Source organism: Nicotiana tabacum, chromosome 22 (genome assembly GCF_000715075.1).
Source record: "Nicotiana tabacum cultivar K326 chromosome 22, ASM71507v2, whole genome shotgun sequence".
In the NCBI taxonomy this organism is placed as follows: domain Eukaryota; kingdom Viridiplantae; phylum Streptophyta; class Magnoliopsida; order Solanales; family Solanaceae; genus Nicotiana; species Nicotiana tabacum.
The window spans coordinates 12,874,195-12,897,883 of record NC_134101.1 but is presented as its reverse complement, the minus strand read 5'-3'; the positions used below and the strand labels follow the sequence as shown (position 1 = coordinate 12,897,883).

Here is a 23,689-nt window from a genome sequence, read left to right as displayed (position 1 = left end):
TTCAATTACCAGTCTGAAAATTAGCTAGTCCGTTCTATCTTCACAAAAAAAGAAAGGCTTTTAAATTGGGCCTCCACATTCTATACGAACTCGTTTAGAGTTTAGACCCAAGCTCATAATCCATCACCCGACCGCTTTCCCTTGACCGTTAACTTTGCGGAGTTGCGGTAAAATCTTTTTTCACTTCCGTTTTTTATTTTCCTTTTCTCATTTTGTTTTTATATCCACTGCACTCTCTCTGTTTCTCTCTCTAGGGTTTTAACCCAGAAGAGGACTTCAAAAATCTCGGATGCGAAACTCGCTGGATTTCAATTCAGATCGTCGAAATCAGTTTAAATTGACAACTTCGGACCTACTAATTCGTAATTTAGTATGCATTGTAAGTGTATATTTGTGCTTAAATTATTTGCTTTCTTTTACTGGGTATGTTTGTTACTGTCATTTGAAAATGCTTGCAATTTAAAAGGTGAGTTTTTTTTCTTCATCTTTTTCGTCTTTTTTTTTTTTTTTTTTCGTTTGGTTTTTTATGCTTACTAATTTGGGATTGAGATGCAGTTGATTGATTCATTATTTTGTTAAGTAAATTTTTCTGTGGAAAGTTTGAAATCCTTATTACCGTTTTTGTGTGTTATAGAATATTTGTTAATTGGAGGGAAGAATGTAGAAATTCCTTAACACTATGAAGCGTTTTGCTGCTTTGGGCAGCTGTAACTTAGACTCTGGAGAAACAAAAATGAGAGGAATAGATGAATTGGGGGCGGGGGGGCGGGCAAGGTATTGGGCGGTGGGTTTGGTTCCTAAGGTCTTCTTAGTTAGGGATTAAGTTAAAATTTATCCTGTTGTTATTTGGGTAAAGATTTCATACCTGTTAAGTATTATTTAGAATGTGCGTTTAGGTGGTTTTGTTAAATATGAAAGTTATCAACTTTATGGACATTCCTGCATGCCTTATTTCTTCGTCGCTGAAACTGTAAATTTTGCAGTCTACATAGTGGTGATAGGCTTTGCTGAAAGAAAAAAGATAAAACTTTTTAATCTTGTTAACTGGAGGAGTCATATCCCTGTGGAGTCTGATTCCTTAACTTTGGACGTGTAGTATCAATGCTGAGATTAGTTGATTACCTTGTCAGTTTTTTGCATTGGCTTCTCCTTTCTTCTCTTCCTCTTGTTTCTTTCTCTTCATATTTGTAAATGCCTGCAAGGTCATGAAAATTTGTTTTTCGCTACTTTGCTGGAATTAGATTTCTTGAATTATTTGAATTGAAGGTTACAGTTTGTCTTTAAACGGGCTGCTGGATGAGTTAATTTGGTGATCTGCACGTCGGAACTCTCTTGGACCGCCAGGTGGGATCGTGCACCCAAGAATTGTTAATTCTATAGGTAGCTGGCTGTTTGAGATGTATGGTCAGGGTAACTATGCCACTCAGATAGGTCAAAATGCTAATACGTCTAGGCCTCCATTGCAGCAGTGGCCTCCTCCCCCTCCCCCTCCTCCTTCTGCCTCTCAGGCTCCACGTCCACCTATGTTGCCACATGGTTATCCACCAGGACCACAAGTTGGTCAGCGTGGCCCTCCTACATATCAGCATGCCCATCATGGTGTACGTCACCCTAGTCCACCTTTTCCAGTTCCAACAAGTGGCAGCAATTCTAGTCAATTTTATGCACTACCTCCTCCTCCTCCTCCTCCCCCATCTGCACAAGTTCATGAAAGCTCCCCAATGCTGCAATCTCACCAAGTTCCTGTGCAGCATTCACAGTGGAATCCTAGTATGCATCATGTTTCACCTGTAATAGCTCCGGGTGCTCATAGAATTCTTCCACCACCTCCATCACTAGGTCAAACGCCTTATAGAGGTGCATTTCATCAGCCATCACCAGACAGTATGCAAGTTTTTCTTCATAACCTTCCTCCTCCTCCACCACCACCACCACCACCTAATTCGCAGAACCCTGGTTTATCCACACCTCCCCCATTTGATCCCTCCATGCATTTGAAAAGTCATGATTCTCATGTACAACCTGCAGTTCCTGGTCCTCAGCCACCTTTGCCGCCTTCACCTCCTGGGGATCCACCTCTTCCACCATCTTCACCACCTCTCATATCTTCCACTGAAAATACTAATGGTGCTAAAGATGAAGGGGCGTTTGAGCACGATGGAGGGATTGTTAACAGAGAAGATTTACCGGTAAATAATAATTTGGCTTCAGATCTTCCATCTTCTCATCCTAAGCCTGTATCACTAGCATTTCCAGGAGAAGCCTCATCAGTTCAACTTATTAATTCAATAAACTCAGCTCCGTCTCATTCCGCTGCTGATTCTGATATGGAGATGGAAGGTTAGTGTACTATATACTGTTTGTATGCTTTACATGCCTACTGTCTATTGCTTATTGCTATTTGATGCTTCTTCTATCCCAATATATAGAAGTTGTTTGACCTAGTACAAAAATCAAGAGAAAGATGAAAAAATGCGAGTTCAGTATTTGTTGAGGGAAACGTGGCCATATGTTGTCTTTGCCCTATTGAAGAATATAAACTGAATAGGTCCTTCATATTTTTTTTCAAGATACATAAGATGTATTAAAACTTTCTATGTATAAGTGTATGTAGCCTTTCAGAAGAGACCAAACTACCTAACTTTTGGAACGGTCAGCATTTTATGGCAAGGATTCTAGCATATGTTTCCTTTGGGAAATGATCTTCGCTTTTACCTGTAAACTCTTCATTTGGGTAAGGTTTGCTTCAGTCTTATTTTCTTTTGTGCTAGCCTAAACCCTGAACTACAAGGACATCTATGAAAGACAGATAGTGGACACGGTGTCATAACTTTAATGTATAAAGCTACATTGCAATCAGTCTGGTGGAGGAAGCACCAATCAATGTCTAATTAATTGCCTCCAATATTATCTTTCATGCCTATTTTAACAGAGGAAAGGTTTAAGAGGTCTTCGTACTAGAGTGCCCGATGCAGTGTAAGGAGCCTGAGTATGATTCTGATGTTTATTTAGAAAAAGAAAGATCAGTGAGATTCTTCCTATCTCAGTTAAAGAATGTGAGGTGATTGAACTATTTATTTCGATTTATTGATTGCTATAATCCAGTTATTTGTCAAGCTCTATTTTGCACTTGCCACATCAATATATTCTTGTTTTCTTTGCAACCTGTTCATTGAAACCTTCACATTTCTTTATTGCCTAGACGCTTCATTTTTTCTGATTGATGGGTGTGAAAGTTTGTAGTCATCTGATCTATCTTGCTTCTCTGTTGGACTATCAGATGATATCACCCAGCTAGATGAAGATCAACAGATCCATCCTTTTGGGGCTGAGAAGCAGTTAAAGGATAGCTTGGCCGAAGATGTACTACATCGAAATTCATCGTGTTGTGGGCCCTTGGAGCCAGAGGAACAAAGACAAGGTGCAAACGTTTATGCCAATAGAGGGTGTGACCTGAAAATTCCGTGAAGTGACTCATGTTAGAATAGCTGACACACGTATCTTTTAGCTTTGTGCTTAGTTCTTTTCTAACTCTGAGCATTCATCATGAGTACGCAATAGAATGTCTATAATTCAAAATACGTTAGGAAGCTACCACTAATCTGAAATCACCTTCAGCTGATATGAGATAAAGACACCCCTGAAACATTTAATTGTTTATTTTGGGATATCTTTTTAGGAGTATTTTGACCTTATTGTAAATTTATATTCCAGTAAAAATATAAACTTTTAATGTTATATTATTGTTACTATTATTTACATGTATATAACTTATTTTCACTTTTATTTTACTTTGGTATAATGATGAGATGAGTTGAGCTTAAATAAAAAAACATGGTTAGTGAGGATACTTATAGCCAGCCCTAACTTGATTGGAAATAAGGCGCAGTTGTTGTAGTAACTTTAATTTTTTGTTTTGATTCTGATGATATATGATTTGATAGGTGGTCCTATCCCGAGTAAAGGAGTGAGGTTGTAGTAGGTTAAAGGCTAGCTTAAGGATAGTCTAATTGTAATGAATCCTTTAAATGCTAACTATAATGAATCCTCTTAACAATGAATTGAAATGAAACTTAGTAGAGCGTAATGGATGCATAGGATTCATATAGCCGGCCCATCTAATTTGGATTGGGGCATACTTATTGATTGATTGGCTGATGAGATTATTAGAGTTTGACTTTGATGCAAAGTTGCCTTCTTTGTGTTTGTATCCTCTTACATCTTCAGTCTCTGCAGATTCTCCATATCGTGCTCCATCAAGTTTTCAGGAACCCTCTTCTGAGGCCAATGGTTTAAACAGGGATAGTGTACCCGTCTTGGATGATCATGTGCAGACATCATCTTCTATAGAGAAAGATATGAGCCATCCTAGTGCATCACCCACTGATAAGGGAGCTCATCTTGAAAATATTCGCAGTCAGCTCATGGAAGTTGCCAGTCCTTTTAGGCTTATTCAAGGCTATGCCTCGGATGACAGTTTAGATAATGCTAGTGAGAATTGTCATGGAAATCTTGGCCCTTTGACAGTTCCTCCACCTAGTGAAGTTGTTACTATAACTGCCAAGACAGATACTGGGAAATCACCCTTATCTTCAGTTAAACCTTCAAATTCTGTTCCCAAAGATGATAAAGAATCTTGTGCTGCTGTAAAATTTGAGGATTCCTTTGATAATGGTGTTGGAAATAGATTATCTTTGAAGACTGATACTGCTAATGAAGGACCTCATAGGGAAAATATTTTGAGTGTTGATGATAGTGACAGTTTTGATTTGCTTAAGGAAGATGCGAAGGATAAATCTCCTATGCGGAAGGTTGATGAGTATGGGAGATTGGTTAGGGAGGGAGTAAGTGACAGTGATTCTGATGATTCACCAAGGTATAAGCGGAGACGTGGAAGAAGAGGAAGAAGCCAGAGCAGAAGCCGCTCTCCTTATGATAGGAGGAAGAGGAAGAGTCCACGGAAGAGACAGGAGAGGCGGGGTCGTTCTCGGAGGTACTCATTTTAATTTGCTTTTTCCTATGTTTCTGCTCAATATCTCTTCTGTTGATTTGATTTCTACTGTAGTTTTCGATGATTTTAAAATTGTCAATGCTTAAACTTTACAGCATCTCTCCAAAGAGACGCAGAAGTAGAAGCAAGTCACCTTCTAGGCGTGGGTTAACTTTTGGTGGTGACAAAATGAGAAGGGACAGAGGTCATCTCCCACAATGTAAAGACTTCCTTCGAGGCAAGTGTTACTATGGAGCATCATGTCGATATTTCCATGCTGAGCTTGACAAGAGTGGTGGATCAAGATCATACAGGAGCAAACATCTGCACCAAGATCTTCTGCCTATTTCGAAGGATTCTGATATGCACGATTTAAAGGATCTGGATGATTTAAAGGATTCTCATGCGCATGAAAATTTTGGTACTACTCTCGAGAAATCGGTCCACAATCATGATAAATCCCAAAGCCAGGGTATTCCTGATATGGAAGTGAGATATATGAAAGAACCTGAGCCTACTTCTCAGCTTTATGGGAAAGAGAATCAAATGGAACTTACTGTGAGTCCAGTAATTGTTGCTGAAGGGCAGAAGCTTCCTGGTGATGATGCTACTGGGGAAATTCCCTCTTCAGTTGGAACTATAGGAATTCATCAGTTTGAAGATCATGTCTCTGATCAGATGCTCCTAAATGTAGATGAGAAACTTAAAGAGAACTTTGATTCGTCTGTTCCGGAGTCATCATCTGTCCAGACATCATCAATGGTCACACCCGTCCAGCTTCCTCAATTTGCGTCTGCTAAGGAGTCATGCCCGTCAATTGTACTCCAGACAGCACCCTTATCAGCTTCCTTTTCTTCACTTCCGCAGGCTTCAAGTACTGCATTTACTCAGCAGATGCCCAGAGATCACAACTTGCCCCCACCATTTAATTCTGCATATATGGAAAGTGTTCCTCTGTATCAAGCTCCATTTCCTCATCAACCGTCTCCATTCGCTGTACCTCTGAGTACCTCTTGGAATTCTCTTCCACCACGTCCAGCACAGTCACAGCCACCACATCCTCCATTTGTGAACGACTCCTCTGGAAATGCAGCTGGTGGACAACATAATGTTCCTCGGGGATATTTTCAACCAAATATAGTAGTTCCAAGAAATGACTTCTATTCGAGCCCATTGCCTAATATTCCTCAAGGTGGTGAACATCATGCTTATCTGCAGACTCAACCTATCTATTCTAGGGGTTCACCAAATAGACCACCAGCTTTCCTTGGCGAACGTCTGCCCGTTGGTGAACTTCCTATTCCATCTTCTACGAGTTACCCTTACATGCAACAGCCGCACTGTGTTCCTCAGACAGCTGGTATTTCTCGACATCTTGTTGAGCCTGGAGGTAGTTCCTCTATGTCAAGGTATTCATCTGATTCGTTAGACCAGAATCAAGCTTCTCGATTGCCTGACTTTGTTGGATCCAGAATTTCAAGTCATTTCAACCCTTATGCATCTACATTTGACCAGCCACTAACCACGAAATTCAGTTCGGATCTTTCAATACATGGAAGAGATATGCTCCCTAGTAATAAATACGGTGCATTTAGTTTGAGCAATATGCCAATTGATGGCCATCATGCTGAAAGCCTTGGTTCACGGAATATTACCCCACCATCTGCCCGTGCAGCTGGAGGAATGTTCAACCAGCCAGGTGGTAACCAGTATGACCCACTTTACGACAGCATAGAGCCATCTACTAGCTCACTTAAGAAGTCTGATCCTGGTCAAAAGCGTGAAGTAACTGATGGCTCGGGTGGTATGTTAAGGCTCAGTGGATCCAATGAACCACTGGATGTTGAAGTAAACAAGAGGCAAAAAGGAGGTGGAGCTATTGCATTTACCGCATCAGCAGAAAATGATGAATTTGGTGAGACTGCTGAGGCAGAGGTAGGTGCTGTTGAGAATGGAAGTCCAAGCGATTCCAGTGATGGAGAGGATGTCCCTGCAGGAGAGATTGAGATCGAACAGGTAAAGCCATCGGGGGAGAAAAAGAAAAGTAAGGATTCCCGATCTATGAAGCTTTTCAAGAGTTCAGTTGCTAATTTTGTAAAAGAGCTGTTAAAACCATCATGGCGCCAAGGTAATATGAGCAAGGAGGTGTTCAAGACCATAGTCAAGAAAACTGTTGACAAGGTCTCTGGAGCTATGAAAAGTCACCAAATACCCAAGTCTAAGGCAAAAATCGACCATTACATTGACTCGTCACAGAGGAAATTAACTAAACTAGTCATGGTATGACCTCTTCTTATCTCTACTGTTTCACAAAGACCCTTTTATGTGTTTAGTTTTTGCCAAGGGTTTTAATCTGTGTGGCCCAACCAAGTTTAAACGGGTTGTGTTACAACCTGTTGATTGACTTGACCCAATGGGTTGAACCTGAAATGACCCATCAAACGATTGGGTCAAAACGGGTCAACATAGTGTAACACTGTAACCTGACGGTCAAGATACAAGCTATACCAAAACATACAAAATCAAATTTGGAGATCGGAATAATGTAAATGTGGAAGAACTTAAGCTAATAAAAAAAATTACTTTAGCTTTCACATTTTTTTTCAAAAAGCAACAAAAAAAGAGGGAATGTTGGGTCATGCTGGGTGTGGTAGGCTATAACTCGTTATTTGACACATCTTGACCAAACCCATCTTGTTTTTGTTTAGGGTTGAATCAAGTGTTTGCCTACTGAAAATTTTTAGCTTGTGTCTATCATTAATGTGGATTGAGTTTACGCTAAAGTGAATGTGCTGGGCATACTTTTTAATAACTATCTTGTGTGTCTGAAATAGGATTATCCTTGAAGTTGAATATTACAGTGCTTATCACTGTTATTTCAAATTGTACCTTTGTTTATCAAATTTGCTATTCCATAGAGACTTATAGTGTAACCTTGGTTGTGTAGGATGCTGATACTCTGATTAGAAGACATTATGCAAATTCAATACAATGTAACTAACAGTTTGTTTTCCAGGGCTATGTTGATAAATACGTCAAGGTATAACTGTCAGTTTGTTGGCTGTTCCAGTTGGCAACAGCAGTTATTTTGCTGTGGTATTTGTCATTGCGGATGCTACTGCGCCACAGCATACAACTACTTATGCTTTGAAACAAAGTCTTGCCTGATGAGCATTGAGCAGTTAGAGTTGCATTGCTGCTTAGGATAAAAGCTCATATGCACGAGTATGCCCAAAATATTGATGCCTCCATATATTTCCTGAAACGAGAAACAGGGTATTTGGGATTACTTTGCCAATATCTACAATCAAACCCCAAACGTGTTGACCCTTGTACGAAGTGTACTATCTCTGCAGAAGTACGGGACCTCAGCAGCACATTGAGAAGGGCAAAATGTATGTATTAAGTTTCTTTTTAGTTTAGTTTTGTTTCCTTAATATATATCCTTGTTGAATGGGTGTTGTGTATACGAATATTAATAGCAAGCCTGTTATTGATTTTTTCTGCGTTATTGATATTCCCAGAATATTAATAGCAGCAAGCCTGTTATAGTTTTGTTTCGGTTAATTGTGAGGATAACTGAAAGGTTCTAGTTAGATTTTGTATTTATTTACTTCCTAATTTTGGAATGACCCGTGAACTCTTAATTCGTGTGCACTTCATATAAAGCTGCTTACTTAAACAAGTATGTAAAATTATGGAATATGAAATAACTCCATTTGAAAAAAATAGAGGAAGGAAATAACTCCCCATCTTAACTATCTCACAATTGACGTTCTTGAATATCGATTATGTGGAATGTCATCGACCTGCTTGTAAAACTTCTGTACATCTAAAAACCAAAATTTCGTAGTCATGATGTTTTGGCTCCTATAAAACTTTTCGAGAATTTTCTCTAGCTGATTTAACTATGAGATTAGTATTTTTAGTGTTGATCGCTAATAATATGTAAAAGTTTCTTAATGACGACGACCTCCAAATCATAAGCTTTACTCTAAAGCGAATGACTTAAGGATAAAAATGTTGGTAGTAATTCTATTCACGCAAAGGGTCAAATATACCCCAATATTTTCGAAAATGGTTTAAGAATACCCCTCGTTATACTATTGGGTTATCTATACCTTGCAGTCATACTTTAGGTTCAAATATACCCCTCATTTAAACGGACGGACATGTGTCATTGTCCTGTTGGTCAATTTTAAATATCTCCTAATTAATTAAAAAGACACATTATCCATACCCGAATAATAATTTTTTTTTGTAAAAACTGAAAAAAACTAAAAAAATATTTTTACTAAAAACTGAAAAAAATGAAAATATTTTTTTTCAGTTTTTACAAAAAACTGCTTGAAAAAAACTGAAAATATTTTCTAAAATAATATTTTTGTAAAAACTGAAAAAAAAAAAACTGAAAAGCAATTTTCTAAAGCAATTAAAAACTGAAAAAACTGAAATATTTTTAACTAAAAAATGAAAAAAAGAATTTGTTTTTTCAGTTTTTACAAAAACACTGCTTTAGAAATTTGCTTTTTAGTTTTTTTTTTTTCATTTTTTACAAAAATATTGTTTTAGAAAATATTTTTTAGCTTTTTTTAAAGCAGTTTTTTTGTAAAAACTGGAAATTTATTTTTTCATTTTTTTCAGTTTTTAGTAAAAAAAAAAAATCAGTTTTTACAAAAAAAATTGCTTTAGAAAATTGATTTTCAGCTTCTTCTTTTTTTTTTTCAGTTTTTTCAAAAATATTTTTTTAGAAATTATTTTTCAATTTTTTCTAAAGCACTGAAAAAAGAATATTTTCGTTTTTTTCAGTTTTTAGTAAAAATAATTTCAGTTTTTTCCAGTTTTTACAAAAAATAATTGCTTTAAAAATTTGCTTTTCGGGTATGATTAATGAGTCTTTTTAATTAATTAGAAGATATTTAGAATTGACGAACAGGACGATAACACGTGTCCCTCCATTTAAATGAGGGGTATATTTGAACCCAAAGTATGACTGCATGGGTATAGATAACCCAATAGTATTACGAGGGGTATTCTTAGACCATTTTCGAAAGTAGATGGGGTATATTTGGCCCTTTGCTGTTTTATTTATTTTCAGGCTGAGAAGGTTTATAGCCCGTTTGGCCAAGGTGGAAAAATTAGCTTATTTTGAGAAGTGCTATTTTTCAAAAGTACTTTTGGCGAGAAACAATTTGTGTTTGATTAATTAATTTAAAAGTAGTACTTCTAAGTAGCAATTAGTGTTTGGCCAAGCTTTTAAAATATGCTTCCAAGTGTATTTTTCTCAAAAGTGCTTCTCCAAAAAGTACTTCTCGGTAGAAGCTACTTTTTTCTGCTTCTCTAATACTGCTTCTGCTTCTTCTCATAAATACTTTTTCTCTCTTAAAAGCTTGGCCAAATACTTTAAATTTGAAAAAAAAAACTTTTGAACTTGGAAAAACTTGACCAAACATGCTATTAGATTCATGGCGAGGCCAAAGTTGGAAGCACGTAAACTTGTATACTTACCTGGGATATTTTAAATTGTAATGTTTGAGCTCGAATTGACGTTACGCAGAACTCTCAAACTACCATAATATACAATATTATAGAACTAACAACTCGATGAGTATGATGTTCACTCTAAACACACTTTTATGTCATGAGGGTCCAGCTCATAGAGCCTCACACATCCAAAAACACTCTTTATGCCTAGATTGCTATATCAAAAATTTTAAATTTTACACTCGTGGATTTTATATTATTCCAAAATACTAAACTTTTTGTATTTATACCATTTTATTTTATTTTTTTTATGTTTTCTAAAAATAAAAAAAAGAAACAAATTTGCACAAATTGGATAAGATTGGTCGGAAGGATCCGAATCCCCAAATGATTATGGATCGGGTTTTCGAGCAAGACAATCTTAAAAATACCAAAATCCCCGCTGTATTTACCCGAAATACTCTGGTCCTTCCACTTCTTACTCAAAAAAAAATCAAAATTCGACTTTCCATTTTCAGTTCTCTCCAACGCTCAACAGATTCAACTAGGTATCTTTCATATGCTTCAAGTATACTGGAAAAAGTTTTTTTTTTTTTCCATTTTCTCTGATTCATTTTACGATTGAGTATTTCGATTAATACAATTTTGTGTTTTCTAGGTTAAATCTACATAGGCATTGTCTCGTATTTGTGTAGGATTCATAAATGTGACTTCTATAGACTTGAGTATAGATTACAATCTCTATAAACTAGCTAGACTGAGCTTACCTGCGTTGACCAAATTGTATTTGACTGTGCGTATATTGCTTTGTTTCCTTTTGGGGAATGTAAACAGTTGTTATTAAGGAAGATTATGAGCATAATTAGTGTAGAGTTTATGGAATCTTAAAAGTGTGTACTTTTTAAAATTTAGCTTTTTTTGGTATTTCAGTTTGCATATTTGGATCAGAGTCGGATCCAGGATTTGCAGTTTATGGGTTTCTATAGCGACCTTAAGTTAACCATAACAACTGGGAGTCTCAGTGAAATATTTATGGGTATTTTATATTTAGTGGATTTCTTAATACATATACAAAGTCTAAGCAAAAGATATTGGGTTCATGTGAACCCATATCTTACACTAGGGATCCATCCTGATTTGGATGCCTGTTTCTACTACTGAGTTGGGTTACAATGACACTTCTGTAAGTAATATAGCCACGTGCTTGACTGCATGGGAATTTTGCGGAAAAGTTTCTAGCTGGTTTCATGCTTCCACTTTTATTGCAAAAATGCACTATTAAACTTCAGTCATAGCCCAATGTTATTCATTGGAACTTGGTTTAATTTTATTGCAGGAACTTCCTGTTAACGTTGTTGCATCCCCTATTGAATGAAAAGGATGCATAGCAGTAGGATTGTTATCCAGGCATTGCCTGCCCCTGGGGCTCCAGACTACTGGGATGCTGAGAAGGGTAAGGGTGGTACTAAACTGAGAAAGCTGAATAGCAAAGCTGCTTTTAGCAGAGGCCATCATAACAAAAAAGTTGATGACCTCATTCCCTGGCAGGCAAAAAGAATGAGAAACAAGCAAAATAGGAGGGTATTTTGTATTGGTAATGCTGACCACATATTAAGAGCTCCATTGAGGATCATGGGTCAAGAAAAAAATTCACATCTCTGGTCTTCTGAAAATATCAAATCAAGTACAAAAGTAGGAAGTTGCATTGCGGACTTGAGTGCATGGAAGGTAAAGAAAAGAAGAAGCATTCTGGAGAGCAAGTGTATTGCCTCGGAAAATAATGTAACTACTTGTGAACAGGCAAATGATGCTGCTATAACAGGGAAGAATCCTTTAGATAAAGGTATAAGTTCAGAAATGGGAGTTGCCACATGCTATGAAGGAGATTTGGTGATGAGCAGTAGTGAGATAAGGGCATGTCTGTCCAAGAATATATGTGATGGGGCAGAAAAAACTAATTGGAACAATCCCTCTAAGTCTACTGGTGCTGATCGTGATGTGGAAACTTGTAGTGATAGGTGCGGCAGTGACATTTCTAAGGATCATATTTTTGTTACTTTGGAGTCGAAGTCTGTCTCTGAAGTTGAAAATCGGGATGAGACAGTTTCTAATGTAGGCGATACTTTGACTACTGAACATGGTAATTTTGTTGAGGTCAATAATGCTGCAATTGAGATGAGGGATCTGCATAGACACCCAAGGCTGGAAGTGCTGATAACTTATTCCAGGAAGAGGAGAAAGAATTCTAGTGCTCCCGCAAGCAGTTTATCATCTATCATGACGGATGCTGCCTCCTCTTTTCCAATTATAGAAAACAAAACAAAAACCACCAGCTCAAACCACTACCAAGTGTCTTTATCGTACTGCTCCGATAATTTGCCTGAAGAAGTAATTACTGGAGGCAGTACCTTGTTGACGGGTGTGCAACAACTGCTATTAGAGAAGGTTCCTGGTGACAGTTCATGCTCTGAAGCTTGGAATAAAAAGGAAATAATTCAACTTGATGATCAGAAAGAGAACATCAACAGTCCAATGGTTTCTATCAAGGATGAGTGTCCAATAGACTCCAAAGCAGAAAATTCTGAGCAGGAGAATATAAATGAGGCAGATGCCACTGTGAATGTGGCATATGAAATTGAATCTACTAAAGAGAGTTCACATTGTGCAAGGTCTTGTGGTCTTAGGGCCTCCAATGACACTAATAGTATGATCACAACAAATGAACCCTTGAATGGGGAAAGACAATCAGCAACTGAAGACAGTCCTCATTCAAGAACGAGTGCTTTTGTAGATGGGAAGACTCAAATCACAAATATGGCTATCATCCCTCCTTTGGGTGGAGTGCTTAATGCACCTTCTAGTAAGAAGCTTCTTGTACTTGATGTAAATGGATTACTTGCTGATATTGTTCCGATTCGTCATGTTCCATATAATTTGAAAGCGGATATCATTGTATCAGGGAAAGCAGGTAGAGTTGGCCAACTTTTTATTTCACCTTTTAGTTTTACTTTCCTTTTAGAAATTATTCTAACTGGATTGTATCTGCTGTGCCAGTTTTTAGAAGGCCTTTTCTGGAGGATTTTCTGCAATTCTGCTTTGAGAGATTCAATGTAGGTGTATGGTCATCAAGGATCAAGTACTCTTCAAACTTTGCTTACTCACCGTAGTACATTTATTGGATATATTCGGTAGTTGAGATGTGGACTCGTATGATTATATCTGTCCCGTGTATGTTGTTGAAAATTTTGCAGGAAGAATATGGAGTTGGTTCTAGATGTTCTTCTGAGAAATGCCAAGCACAAGTTGGTCTTTTGTTGGGTAAGAATTTCTTGCTTCTCATATTCTTTCATGATGTGGTGCTTGTACAAATGCTCAATTCTTGGTGTTCATAGCAGAGGACTAAAAGAAAATCTGGTGATTCTTGGACTTTAATATCATTTGAAAAAGGGAAAGTGCATGGTGAAAATTAGTTATATTTTCTGATTTTCTCCCAAGAATTACTAATGCATGGTTACATAAATGTGGATATCAGGGGGAACCTAGGAATACCTGCCTTGGTATTAGAATCAGACTCAAGTTGAGAACACATGAGTTATTGGTCTTGTTTGTCTAAGCACGCATACTGTATTTCTCATCTCAAAGGATAATTTGAGGATTCAAATACATATTCTACTTCATTTGACTATAGAAGAAGGATTTTCATTCATGCCCAATCTGAGGGATTGAAATCCATAGATAGTGATTAGAAAAATAACTAGATATGATAATGAAGCTTGATTGTTGCACTACTTTGTCATATATGCATCTCTTTTGTTTGCTGATGCATGGATTTCTGAATTATCAATCCAATAGGAGTCTCAATCCTTTTCCCGCTCATTTCCAGACCCAATAATCGAACTGCTCTAGATATAAATTGGTGGAGGGGTGGCCAATTATTTAATTTCCTTTCAGGCTTGATTGCCGTTCTTTCAAGTTACCCTTTCAAGGCTCAAATTCTACGACAGTTGGTCACTCTTCCCTTTATATGTCCGGTTATGTTTTGGGCCTTCACGAATGGGATGTGTTATTGACCTTTCATAGTGTGAGAAAATAAAACAGCTAAACTCTTTTCTTCGCGAAAGAAAATGAGTGGCTTGGAAAATTTTGCTGGTTCGGGATGAAAACAAGTCCCCATGATTGCCACGTAGCTTACTGAGTATTCTTTCATTAATTCTCCCCTGCCCTTATTCCTCAATGAAACCAAATACATAAGGATACATATGGTGCCAACTTCCCTCTGTTGCCATGCTCTACAACCTAATACTTTCTGGGCTCTAGTTGAATTCCTGAGAACTACATTAAGTCTGCTGCTTGGCTTGTGAAATTATGGTTTTACCTTATTGCGATAGATGGAGTTTCCAAACTAGTGGCTCATTCTCTCTTGGATAGTTATTTTAAGATCTGGTAACCTAGTTCGATAAACACTTTTGATTGAACATAGTTAATGTTTGTGGCTCTACCCACTTGATTGATGTATGAACTAACATATGGAAATGTCTTCCTAATTGCCAAGTAAGATCGATAAATACTTTTTGTTGTTTTTTTGTTTTCTTCTCGTTGGGAGAATAAATGTTATGTTGGAGAAGTTCTAATTTCCATCCTGCCTTTTTTTTTTATTTTGGTTTTCTTTGTACTCATTTATTTGTTTTTCTGTTTGCCTCTTTTCATTTATTCATTTAAAAGTAGTATAACAAACTTGAATATTATGTAGGATCAATCCCACTGCACTGATACAGGTTTTCCTGTTGTCGGGAAAAGGAGGACCAAGCCTATTATCTTGAAGAAGCTTAAAATGTTATGGGATAAATCTGAACCAGATCTTCCATGGGAGAGAGGTGAATATGATGAGTCAAACACACTTTTATTGGACGACTCTCCTCACAAAGCCTTGTGTAATCCAGTGAGTTTTAATCCTTTCCTCTTCCTGGGAAATTTAAATTTACTGCATGAGCAAAATTCAATAAGTTTCAACTTGTATTTTCGTTTTTGCAGCCAAATACAGCAATATTTCCAAATTCATACCATTATTTGGATGAGAAAGATGACTCGTTAGGTGAGCTTCCTTCCTTCTCCCTCTGTGTGTGTGTTTTCTCTTGCAAAACTATCACAACTACAGGGGTAGGTGAGTCAGACATGTCAATTGTGAACTTTGTTTCTTGGGCTTCTTCATTGAGAGTCTGGTGATGGTTGAACCTCGCGAGTACTGGTGATGGTTGGACCTCGCGAGTATATCATGTGTGTTTTCCGATGAATAATGCAAATTGATACTGAACTCTGTTACTTGGAATTTCTTTGTGCTTTCCTTTTGTACAAGGACTTTTTGCTATAGTATTTGCTTCTCCAGGATTCATACTTCCAAGTTCCAATTATATGATTAGTTAAAATGCTTTACACTACTATATGTGACCGCTTAAACGGCTTGGGTCATTCCTATCCTGTATGGGGTAGAGATGTGGGTTTATGATTGTCGTTACCCTCTTTGTGTATGCATGACATGAATTGTATTCAATCCAATTCATGCTGTTAGAAAGTATGTAACTTCATTTTGTTTATCTGCAGCAGGGCCCGGCGGTGATCTGCGTGTTTATCTTGAAGGATTGTCCATGGCAGAAAATGTTCAGGAGTATGTAGAGAGTAACCCATTTGGTCAACGACCTATCACTGAAAAGAACGTATCTTGGCGTTACTATCGCAAGGTTATTGATGCCGCGACATATTTACAAGAAAGCGGTACTAACAAATTCTCAACTTATAGATGTCGATATTGATGGAAAACTTGATTTTCGCAACGTGTGTTTTTTGTATAAAACCTATAGTTGGCTCGGTAGCTTTTTGATTGATGTAGCTGGGATATCTACCTTATTACAATGGGCAACAAGTCCAACAACGTAGAATACTTGCCTTTGCTTTGTGGGCGTACACTCAGCGGACACGTCTAGAAGCAGCTTTTTGCACGGCATTTTGCATATACTTACCTCATACCTAACCCAAACGACTAGTTATTTTTGGCCCAACCAAACTATTTAGGAAGCAAGTTGTATATCGTAGGGTTAATTTTTGTTGTAAACTTGTTCTAGTCCTTGTGACCATGCAGATTAATCTGTTATGTATTGTATACAGCAGTAATAGAAATATTCTTACTCTTACTGATCTTTGTACGAGTATCTACTTTTGCTCTCATATTAGTAGCTTCTTGATGCATTCATAAACTCCCATAACAGTAATTAAGGTACAATGCAAAAGACTGGATGTCGACTTGTCAATCAACTCCAAATAAACTGCCATTTGATAGACGGAAATGTGAGTCCGGTATTGACCTTTTTTCAATAATTTAGATTTGTTAGTTTACATGTATATAGCGTAGTATTATCCCTGAATCTGAATCCCAAGCTATAGGCGGCTGGTCGAAAAATTAAATTATCTCACAGTGACTAGACCCGACATTTCTTATCTTGTGAGTGTTGTAAGTCAGTTTATGAATTCTCTCTGTGATAGTCATTGGGATGCAGTTGTCCGCATTATTCGATATATAAAATCGGCTCCAGGCAACGAGGTCATGAGCAGATCATTGGATACTCAGATGCTGATTGGGCAGGATCACCTTTTGATAGACGTTCTACGTCTGGATATTGTGTTTTAGTAGGAGGAAATTTGGTGTCCTGGAAGAGCAAGAAACAGAATGTAGTTGCTCGGTCTAGTGCAGAAGCAGAGTATCGAGCAATGGCTATGGCAACATGTGAGCTAGTCTGGACCAAACAATTGCTCAAGGAGTTGAAATTTGGTGAAATCAGTCGGATGGAACTTGTGTGTGATAATCAAGATGCCCTTCATATTGCATCAAATCCGGTGTTCCACGAGAGAACTAAACACATTGAGATTAATTGTCACTTCGTCAGAGAAAAGATACTTTTAGGAGAGATTGCTACAAAGTTTGTGAGGTCGAATGATCAACTTGCAGATATTTTCACCAAGTCTCTCACTGGTCCTCGTATTGGTTATATATGTAACAAGCTCGGTACATATGATTTGTATGCACCGTCTTGAGGGGGAGTGTTAGTTTACAGCATGTATATAGTGTAGTATTGTCCCACATTGATAGAGGAGTAGTATGTCCTTGTATAGTATAGCTATAAATAAGGACCTCTTGTATTGTATTGTTCATCCAATATCAATAACATATTTTCTCCCGTGCCTTCTCACAAGATTGTTATTGGACAAGTTGAAGTTACTTGATGGACTCAACATCATTTTGATTTTACAGGTTAGATTATTTGGAAAAACAAACTCTAAGTTTTTTTTAAAAGTCTTCTGTTAGGAAAACTCTAGGATTGCTAATCTTGCCACTTGGGAAAGAGAACTAAAATCCCAAGCTATCAGAACCAGTAGAGATCAAGACTTTGCTCCTCCCCTTCCTAGTCACTGTTTGGATCACAATTCTTATGTTAGAATCGATTATTCCAAGACCAAACCTATCTATCACTTAAACCCTTCTCCAGTATGCATACTATTAAAATTTTCTGGTAACACCAGTTCTCTTATGTGGGACTGAGGCGATCAAGTCGTTGCCTTTGGGCTTCGGTATTTTTACGAAGAATTAACCCAGATAGCCGCCCACCTAATATTAAGCTATAAATAGCCGGCGGATATATAATATTATATACAATTCATGATGCATAACTATGTATATTTAATGTATAATCTATATACCGTCTAAAAAAAGTAAGTATTGAATGTGACGGGCTATATGAGTAACAAGTCATAATGCGAGTTAATTTATGAAATTTCTGTTTCCTAACAACCTGGTATCCGATTCATTTAACTTGTGTCTTGTTGTAACTTGTAAAACAATATTATCTAATATAAACAATATATATCAACTATTGTGCAACGTGCCTCCGTAGCATAGTGGTAGTGCGTTCGCTTCGTAAGCGAAAGGTCGCGAGTTCGATCCTCGCCGGGGGCTTTTATTTACACGATTTTTTTGAGCCAACTTTCAGTTGGGTAAGCAGTAAGCACTAAACAGAAATTTTTGCTTCGTTCTTTGGTAATTTCATATAAAACTTAAATGCAAGATGCTCAACCGCGAGTTAAGGTATGATTTGGTTAGAAGAAATGAACTACTATCCTCTATCCCATTTGCAAAACGGCAAGGGCCAAATATACCTCACTACTTTCGAAAATAGTTTAAAAATACTCATCGTTATACTATTGGGTTATCTATACCCCTGCAGTCATACTTTGGGTTCAAATATAACACTCATTTAAACGGAGGGACACGTGTCATCGTCCTGTTGGTCAATTCTAAATATCTCATAATTAATTAAAAAGACTCATTATTCATACTCGAAAAATATATTTTTTTTTTGTAAAAACTGAAAAAAACTAAAAAAATATTTTTACTAAAAACTGAAAAAAACGAAAATATTTTTTTTTCTAGTTTTTACAAAAAACTGCTTTTAAAAAAACTGAAAAATATTTTCTAAAACAATATTTTTGTAAAAACTGAAAAGCAATTTTCTAAAGCAATTAAAATCTGAAAAAAACTGAAAAAAAAGAAAATATTTGTTTTTTCAGTTTTTACAAAAACACTGCTTTAGAAATTTGCTTTTTAATTTTTTTTTCCTGTTTTTACAAAAATATTGTTTTAGAAAATATTTTTTAGCTTTTTTTAAAGCAGTTTTTTTGTAAAAACTGGGAAAAAAAATATTTTCGTTTTTTTTCAGTTTTTAGTAAAAAAAATTTCAGTTTTTACAAAAAATATTGCTTTAGAAAATTGATTTTCAGTTTTTTTTTCAGTTTTTTCAAAAGCATTATTTTAGAAAATATTTTTCAGTTTTTTCTAAAGCAGTTTTTTTGTAAAACTGAAAAAAAAACTATTTTCGTTTTTTTCAGTTTTTAGTAAAAATAATTTCAGTTTTTTCCAGTTTTTACAAAAACATATTGCTTTAAAAAATTGCTTTTCGGGTATGATTAATTGAGTCTTTTTAATTAATTAGAAGATATTTAGAATTGACCAACAGGACGATGACACGTGTCCCTCCGTTTAAATGAGGGGTATATTTGAACCCAAAGTATGACTGCAGGTGTATAAATAACCCAATAGTATAACGAGGGGTATTCTTAGACCATTTTCAAAAATAAAGGGGTATATTTGGCCCTTTGCAAAAGTTGTTCTTGCTAAGTTCTCCTGGTGCTGCAATATGAATATGTATATTGTTCAAAATTTCAGGCTAAATGACAAGAATCTCGCGAGTAAACAGAACTGGTGACTAAACTTCCTTTAAATAACAAGTAGTATCCGATTCACTCGACTATCTATATCTATATATATACTATATTAAAAGCACGAAAATCCTTAGCGAAATATCGTTTACCTTTTTTACGCCTGAAAACTAGATTTCACACTAGACAAAATAGTAATTTAATTATCTTCCTAATATTTAAACTTTAAAGTCAGCTAAAATTTTATTTATTAAATATTATCTTATCTAAATTAGGTAGAAAGGCCTAATATTTAAAATTTTAAAATTAATTAAATTTGCCTTTGTAAAAATTATATACTAATATTTAGACAGTAGCTTGCAATGAACTTTAAATTCAATTAGAGTTATGTAATTTATGTAAATCGGAAAAGGTCCAAATATACCCCTGTACTATGAGAAAAGGTTTAAATATACCCCTCGTTATACTTTGAGTCCAAATATACCTCTGTCGTTATACTATTGGTTCAAATATACCCCTCTTCCGTTAAGTTTGGCAAATGTGGACATCCAATCCTACATGGCACTAATATTTGATGAGATGGATGCCACGTGACATGCCACCTCAACACCCCTACCCATTTTATCCCTCCCTTCTATTTTGTTTTTCACCACTAAAATTCTCTTCCGATAATATTGAATTTATACAAAGCTACTTGTTGCTCCCAAATGCACGCACAAGTATACGTGGTCGACAAGTTATAATATAGGATTGTAAGTTCAGATATCGTACCCACATGGACTTGTGATTAACTATCAACTAAATTAAATCAAACAATTAATCTATTCAAGCGAATCCTAACGTATGAATATTTAACTAAAAGTAATCTAGAGTAACAATTTAAGAGATTAAAGAAAACAACGACAAGCTTAAAGACAAATTCAATGCGAGTGAATATTCTAGAGCTATAGGCTTTTAAAATCCGTAACACCCTTGCTACAAGCCTCGCGCCGCGACTTCTGTCGCGAGCTTCATCTCGTTGTAACCCTGGCCTCGCAAGCTCTGTAGCATGCCTTCTCTCGCTGTAGGTCTCGCGGCGCACACTCAAACGCGAGATAAATACCTCGCCTCGCCTGCTCTAACGCGAGCAACATGGCTCGCTTCGCCTGACTTCTTTCTGCTTCACTTTTGAGTTGCTTTGCCTACTTCCCAATGTCACGATTTGTCTTCTTTTTTCAATTGACTTTTGTCTTCTTTTGTAATGTCACACTTTACTCATTGTATATCCAATAATTAAATGATCATAACTCCACTCTTGTAGTGCATAAAATACACATAAAATATCTACTTTTCTCTCAATTTCGTCTTCAACATACCTACACATAAAATAAACTCAATTAAGCACAAATATAGTATGGTTTAATATTAAAGCCCCAAAATATAAGGTAAGTAATGCACTAAAAATATGGAATTATAGCCAAACATCACTACCCCACACTTAAACATTGTTCGTCCTCGAGCAATCAAACTATACTTTATATAGACACAATCTTTTTAAATAACTTTCCTAACTCATCACACCAAGAATCTTTAAAATAGACTAAGTACAAGGGTGTAACATCTTCACCTCAAAATTTGACTCACAAGTACCTCGTATTATTCACAACTAACTCACTTACTCTAACATTGAGGTCAATGACATTACCTTTCCTTCATGAATCAAGTGCCCTCACATAAGCACAATAAAAATTTAAGAGCAATTAGGAACTCAAGATAGAAAAATTCACTCACTCTCAGAAATAACATTCATATGCCACAAAAGATGCACCATAGGCTTGCCTGTAGTGTACTACTCTACTAATCAAGCTCATTCAGTCTAGGATCAAGTAGGACTTTAATTGGTTGTAATGTAGGCTGCGGGTCGGGTAGGATACACTTGGATATAATAGTGACTACACCTCCCTAAGCACTTTAATACATACACTTTAACATTTAAACTCCACACTTATGTCAAACCATAACTCCACATTCACATCAATGTATATTAACTCCATACTTCTTTAAGCACAATTGCATCAAGAGTCACCACTATCAAGGAATATTTTTCACAGCAATACAACTATTTTTTTCTTTCTTTCTTTTTCAATTCAAGTGGCTTTAATTTTTTTTAAAACAATGCACATTTCTCCTTATTTTATTAGTTCCACTCAAAAGCCAAACCAACCAACCCACACTTTAACTTTTACAAAGTTCATAACAATTCAAGTACTCATGAGAGGTAAAAAGGTTCAAATAGATGATTAATTCAAACAAATGGGTAAGGCTTGTAATGTGGTTGCCAAAGAAACAGGATTACAGGCTCAAAGGGGTTAACTACGATACATAATAATTAGGCGGGTAAACTATATATATCTGGCTCAACAAAGAAACGCATATATCACTTCCCAGAATGAACAAAACTATTATTTCGCTTTGCAAATACACGGGGCAAGTACTAGATATCAAATGCAATGCACAGAATAACACACAAACCTCACACACACATGGCACATAACTCTCTCAGGATTGGACTCATCAAGACACTCTAGTCAAAGCAAGCAAAGTTAAGATCATACGATTTAAGGTACTTATACAAGAGTCAAAAACTAAGCCTAAGCGTCACAACCAAAGTACTCACTATTCTCAAGGCATAATAAAGTCAAGAGATATTGCTCCAATTTAATTCATCCCACAGTGGTTCCTACTCCTAAAAAATAAAATGCTCCTACTCCTAAAAAATAAAATTACCTACACCCGATTCAAATAAAACCACTGGAAAAGAACCGCAACACAAAGAAAAATCAAGGGGGAATTATTACACTGCCTACAAAGAAAATCTTTTTTTTTCTTTTTCTTTAGACTTAAATCCCTCAAGCCACATGTCGAATGCGATACATCGTCGGGAGAAGTCAATTTTTATTTTTTTTGATAAAAACTACTACACTCAGAACAAGTACTACAACTAAGCTAAGATAGCATAGAAAATTACCCAGATAATCTCCTCACCTCACACTTAAAATTATGCAATGTACTCAATGCACACTATAAATAATAAGAGGGTAAAAGAGACTCCCCGGTAGGCCAAAGGCCGAAGAATTAGCAGCTCACGGGATACTCAGACTTCTCCCAGGTATGGTCCTTTGCGTGGGTACCTCACACTTTGTTTCAACCACCTGCTCTCTTTTGCACATGCATATTGGCTTTGACTCCATGCTCATACTCCTAAAAAATATAAAAATAACACAATTAAAAAAATAAACAAAAATAAAAATATACAATTGGGTTGCCTCCCAACAAGCGCTTGATTTAACGTCGCGACACGACACCATCACTTTCACCACTTTTCCTTCCACTTTGAGGATTTTAATTGCGCCCTCAATTTTGCATCAATTTTTCTATCACGTTCCTGAGGCGGTGGTGTGAATACAAAAGAACCAAGCAATAGATGTCGCATCTTGCACTTATTGGCTTTTAAGTGAGAGATGTCATTTTGTCTTTTTGGTGTGGTAAATTTTAGAATGTAAGGATCTTGTTCTTCATCTATACATCTCTCCAAAGTCTCGATCTCCATGTTTTCATCCAAACATAATGTAGAAAAATATTTAGAATGAGGACCAACACACTCCAACTCCAAAACTGCATTATTTTTGACATTCTCAATAATATATACTTCCTCAACCTCGACATTATCAACAAAAGCATGGTCTAATGATTGGTATTCTCGTTTTAGCTCCTCAATTTGGCCTAGAAGATCTTTTTCAACTTCACATAATTCATCACTAAATTGTTGGGTGTTACACGCATCAACCTTTGCACTCAATTGAGCCTCTAAGTCGCGAATAGAACTGCCAAATTGGTCGATCTCTTGTCCTAGTTCAGCTCTTCCTTCTATAAAGTGTTGTATCCCATTTGTAATTTTCTCACGAAAACCTCCAT

The 23,689-nt window shown here is 36.5% G+C and overlaps 2 protein-coding genes and 1 non-coding gene across 6 annotated transcripts; all 3 read left to right on the top strand.

Annotated features, from left to right (window-relative positions):
• The first annotated feature begins 182 nt into the window (after positions 1 to 182).
• Positions 183 to 8,498, top strand: LOC107816232 (uncharacterized). Its single transcript, XM_075243559.1, has 6 exons — positions 183 to 379; positions 1,267 to 2,340; positions 3,281 to 3,421; positions 4,237 to 4,993; positions 5,107 to 7,270; positions 8,007 to 8,498. The coding sequence occupies exons 2-6, from the start codon at positions 1,398 to 1,400 to the stop codon at positions 8,034 to 8,036; spliced, it is 4,035 nt and encodes a 1,344-aa protein (XP_075099660.1). The 5' UTR covers positions 183 to 379; positions 1,267 to 1,397; the 3' UTR covers positions 8,037 to 8,498.
• A 2,389-nt stretch (positions 8,499 to 10,887) lies between these two features.
• On the top strand, positions 10,888 to 17,712 carry LOC107816241 (uncharacterized). 4 transcript variants are annotated; one of them, XM_016641943.2, is made up of 8 exons: positions 10,888 to 11,022; positions 11,811 to 13,442; positions 13,529 to 13,610; positions 13,726 to 13,792; positions 15,225 to 15,413; positions 15,506 to 15,566; positions 16,076 to 16,243; positions 17,009 to 17,712. In XM_016641943.2, exons 2-8 carry the CDS (start codon positions 11,846 to 11,848, stop codon positions 17,044 to 17,046), a joined length of 2,202 nt encoding a protein of 733 aa, XP_016497429.2. In that variant the 5' UTR covers positions 10,888 to 11,022; positions 11,811 to 11,845; the 3' UTR covers positions 17,047 to 17,712. The 4 variants fall into 4 exon arrangements, with proteins under 4 accessions (XP_016497429.2, XP_075099657.1, XP_075099658.1 ...); XM_075243556.1 differs by lacking the exon at positions 17,009 to 17,712 and having other exon boundaries at positions 16,073 to 16,659; XM_075243557.1 differs by lacking the exons at positions 10,888 to 11,022; positions 17,009 to 17,712 and adding an exon at positions 11,388 to 11,510 and having other exon boundaries at positions 16,073 to 16,659.
• A 692-nt stretch (positions 17,713 to 18,404) lies between these two features.
• On the top strand, positions 18,405 to 18,476 carry TRNAT-CGU (transfer RNA threonine (anticodon CGU)). Its single transcript has one exon. It is a non-coding gene; the product is annotated as a tRNA-Thr (tRNA).
• Positions 18,477 to 23,689: the final 5,213 nt, after the last annotated feature.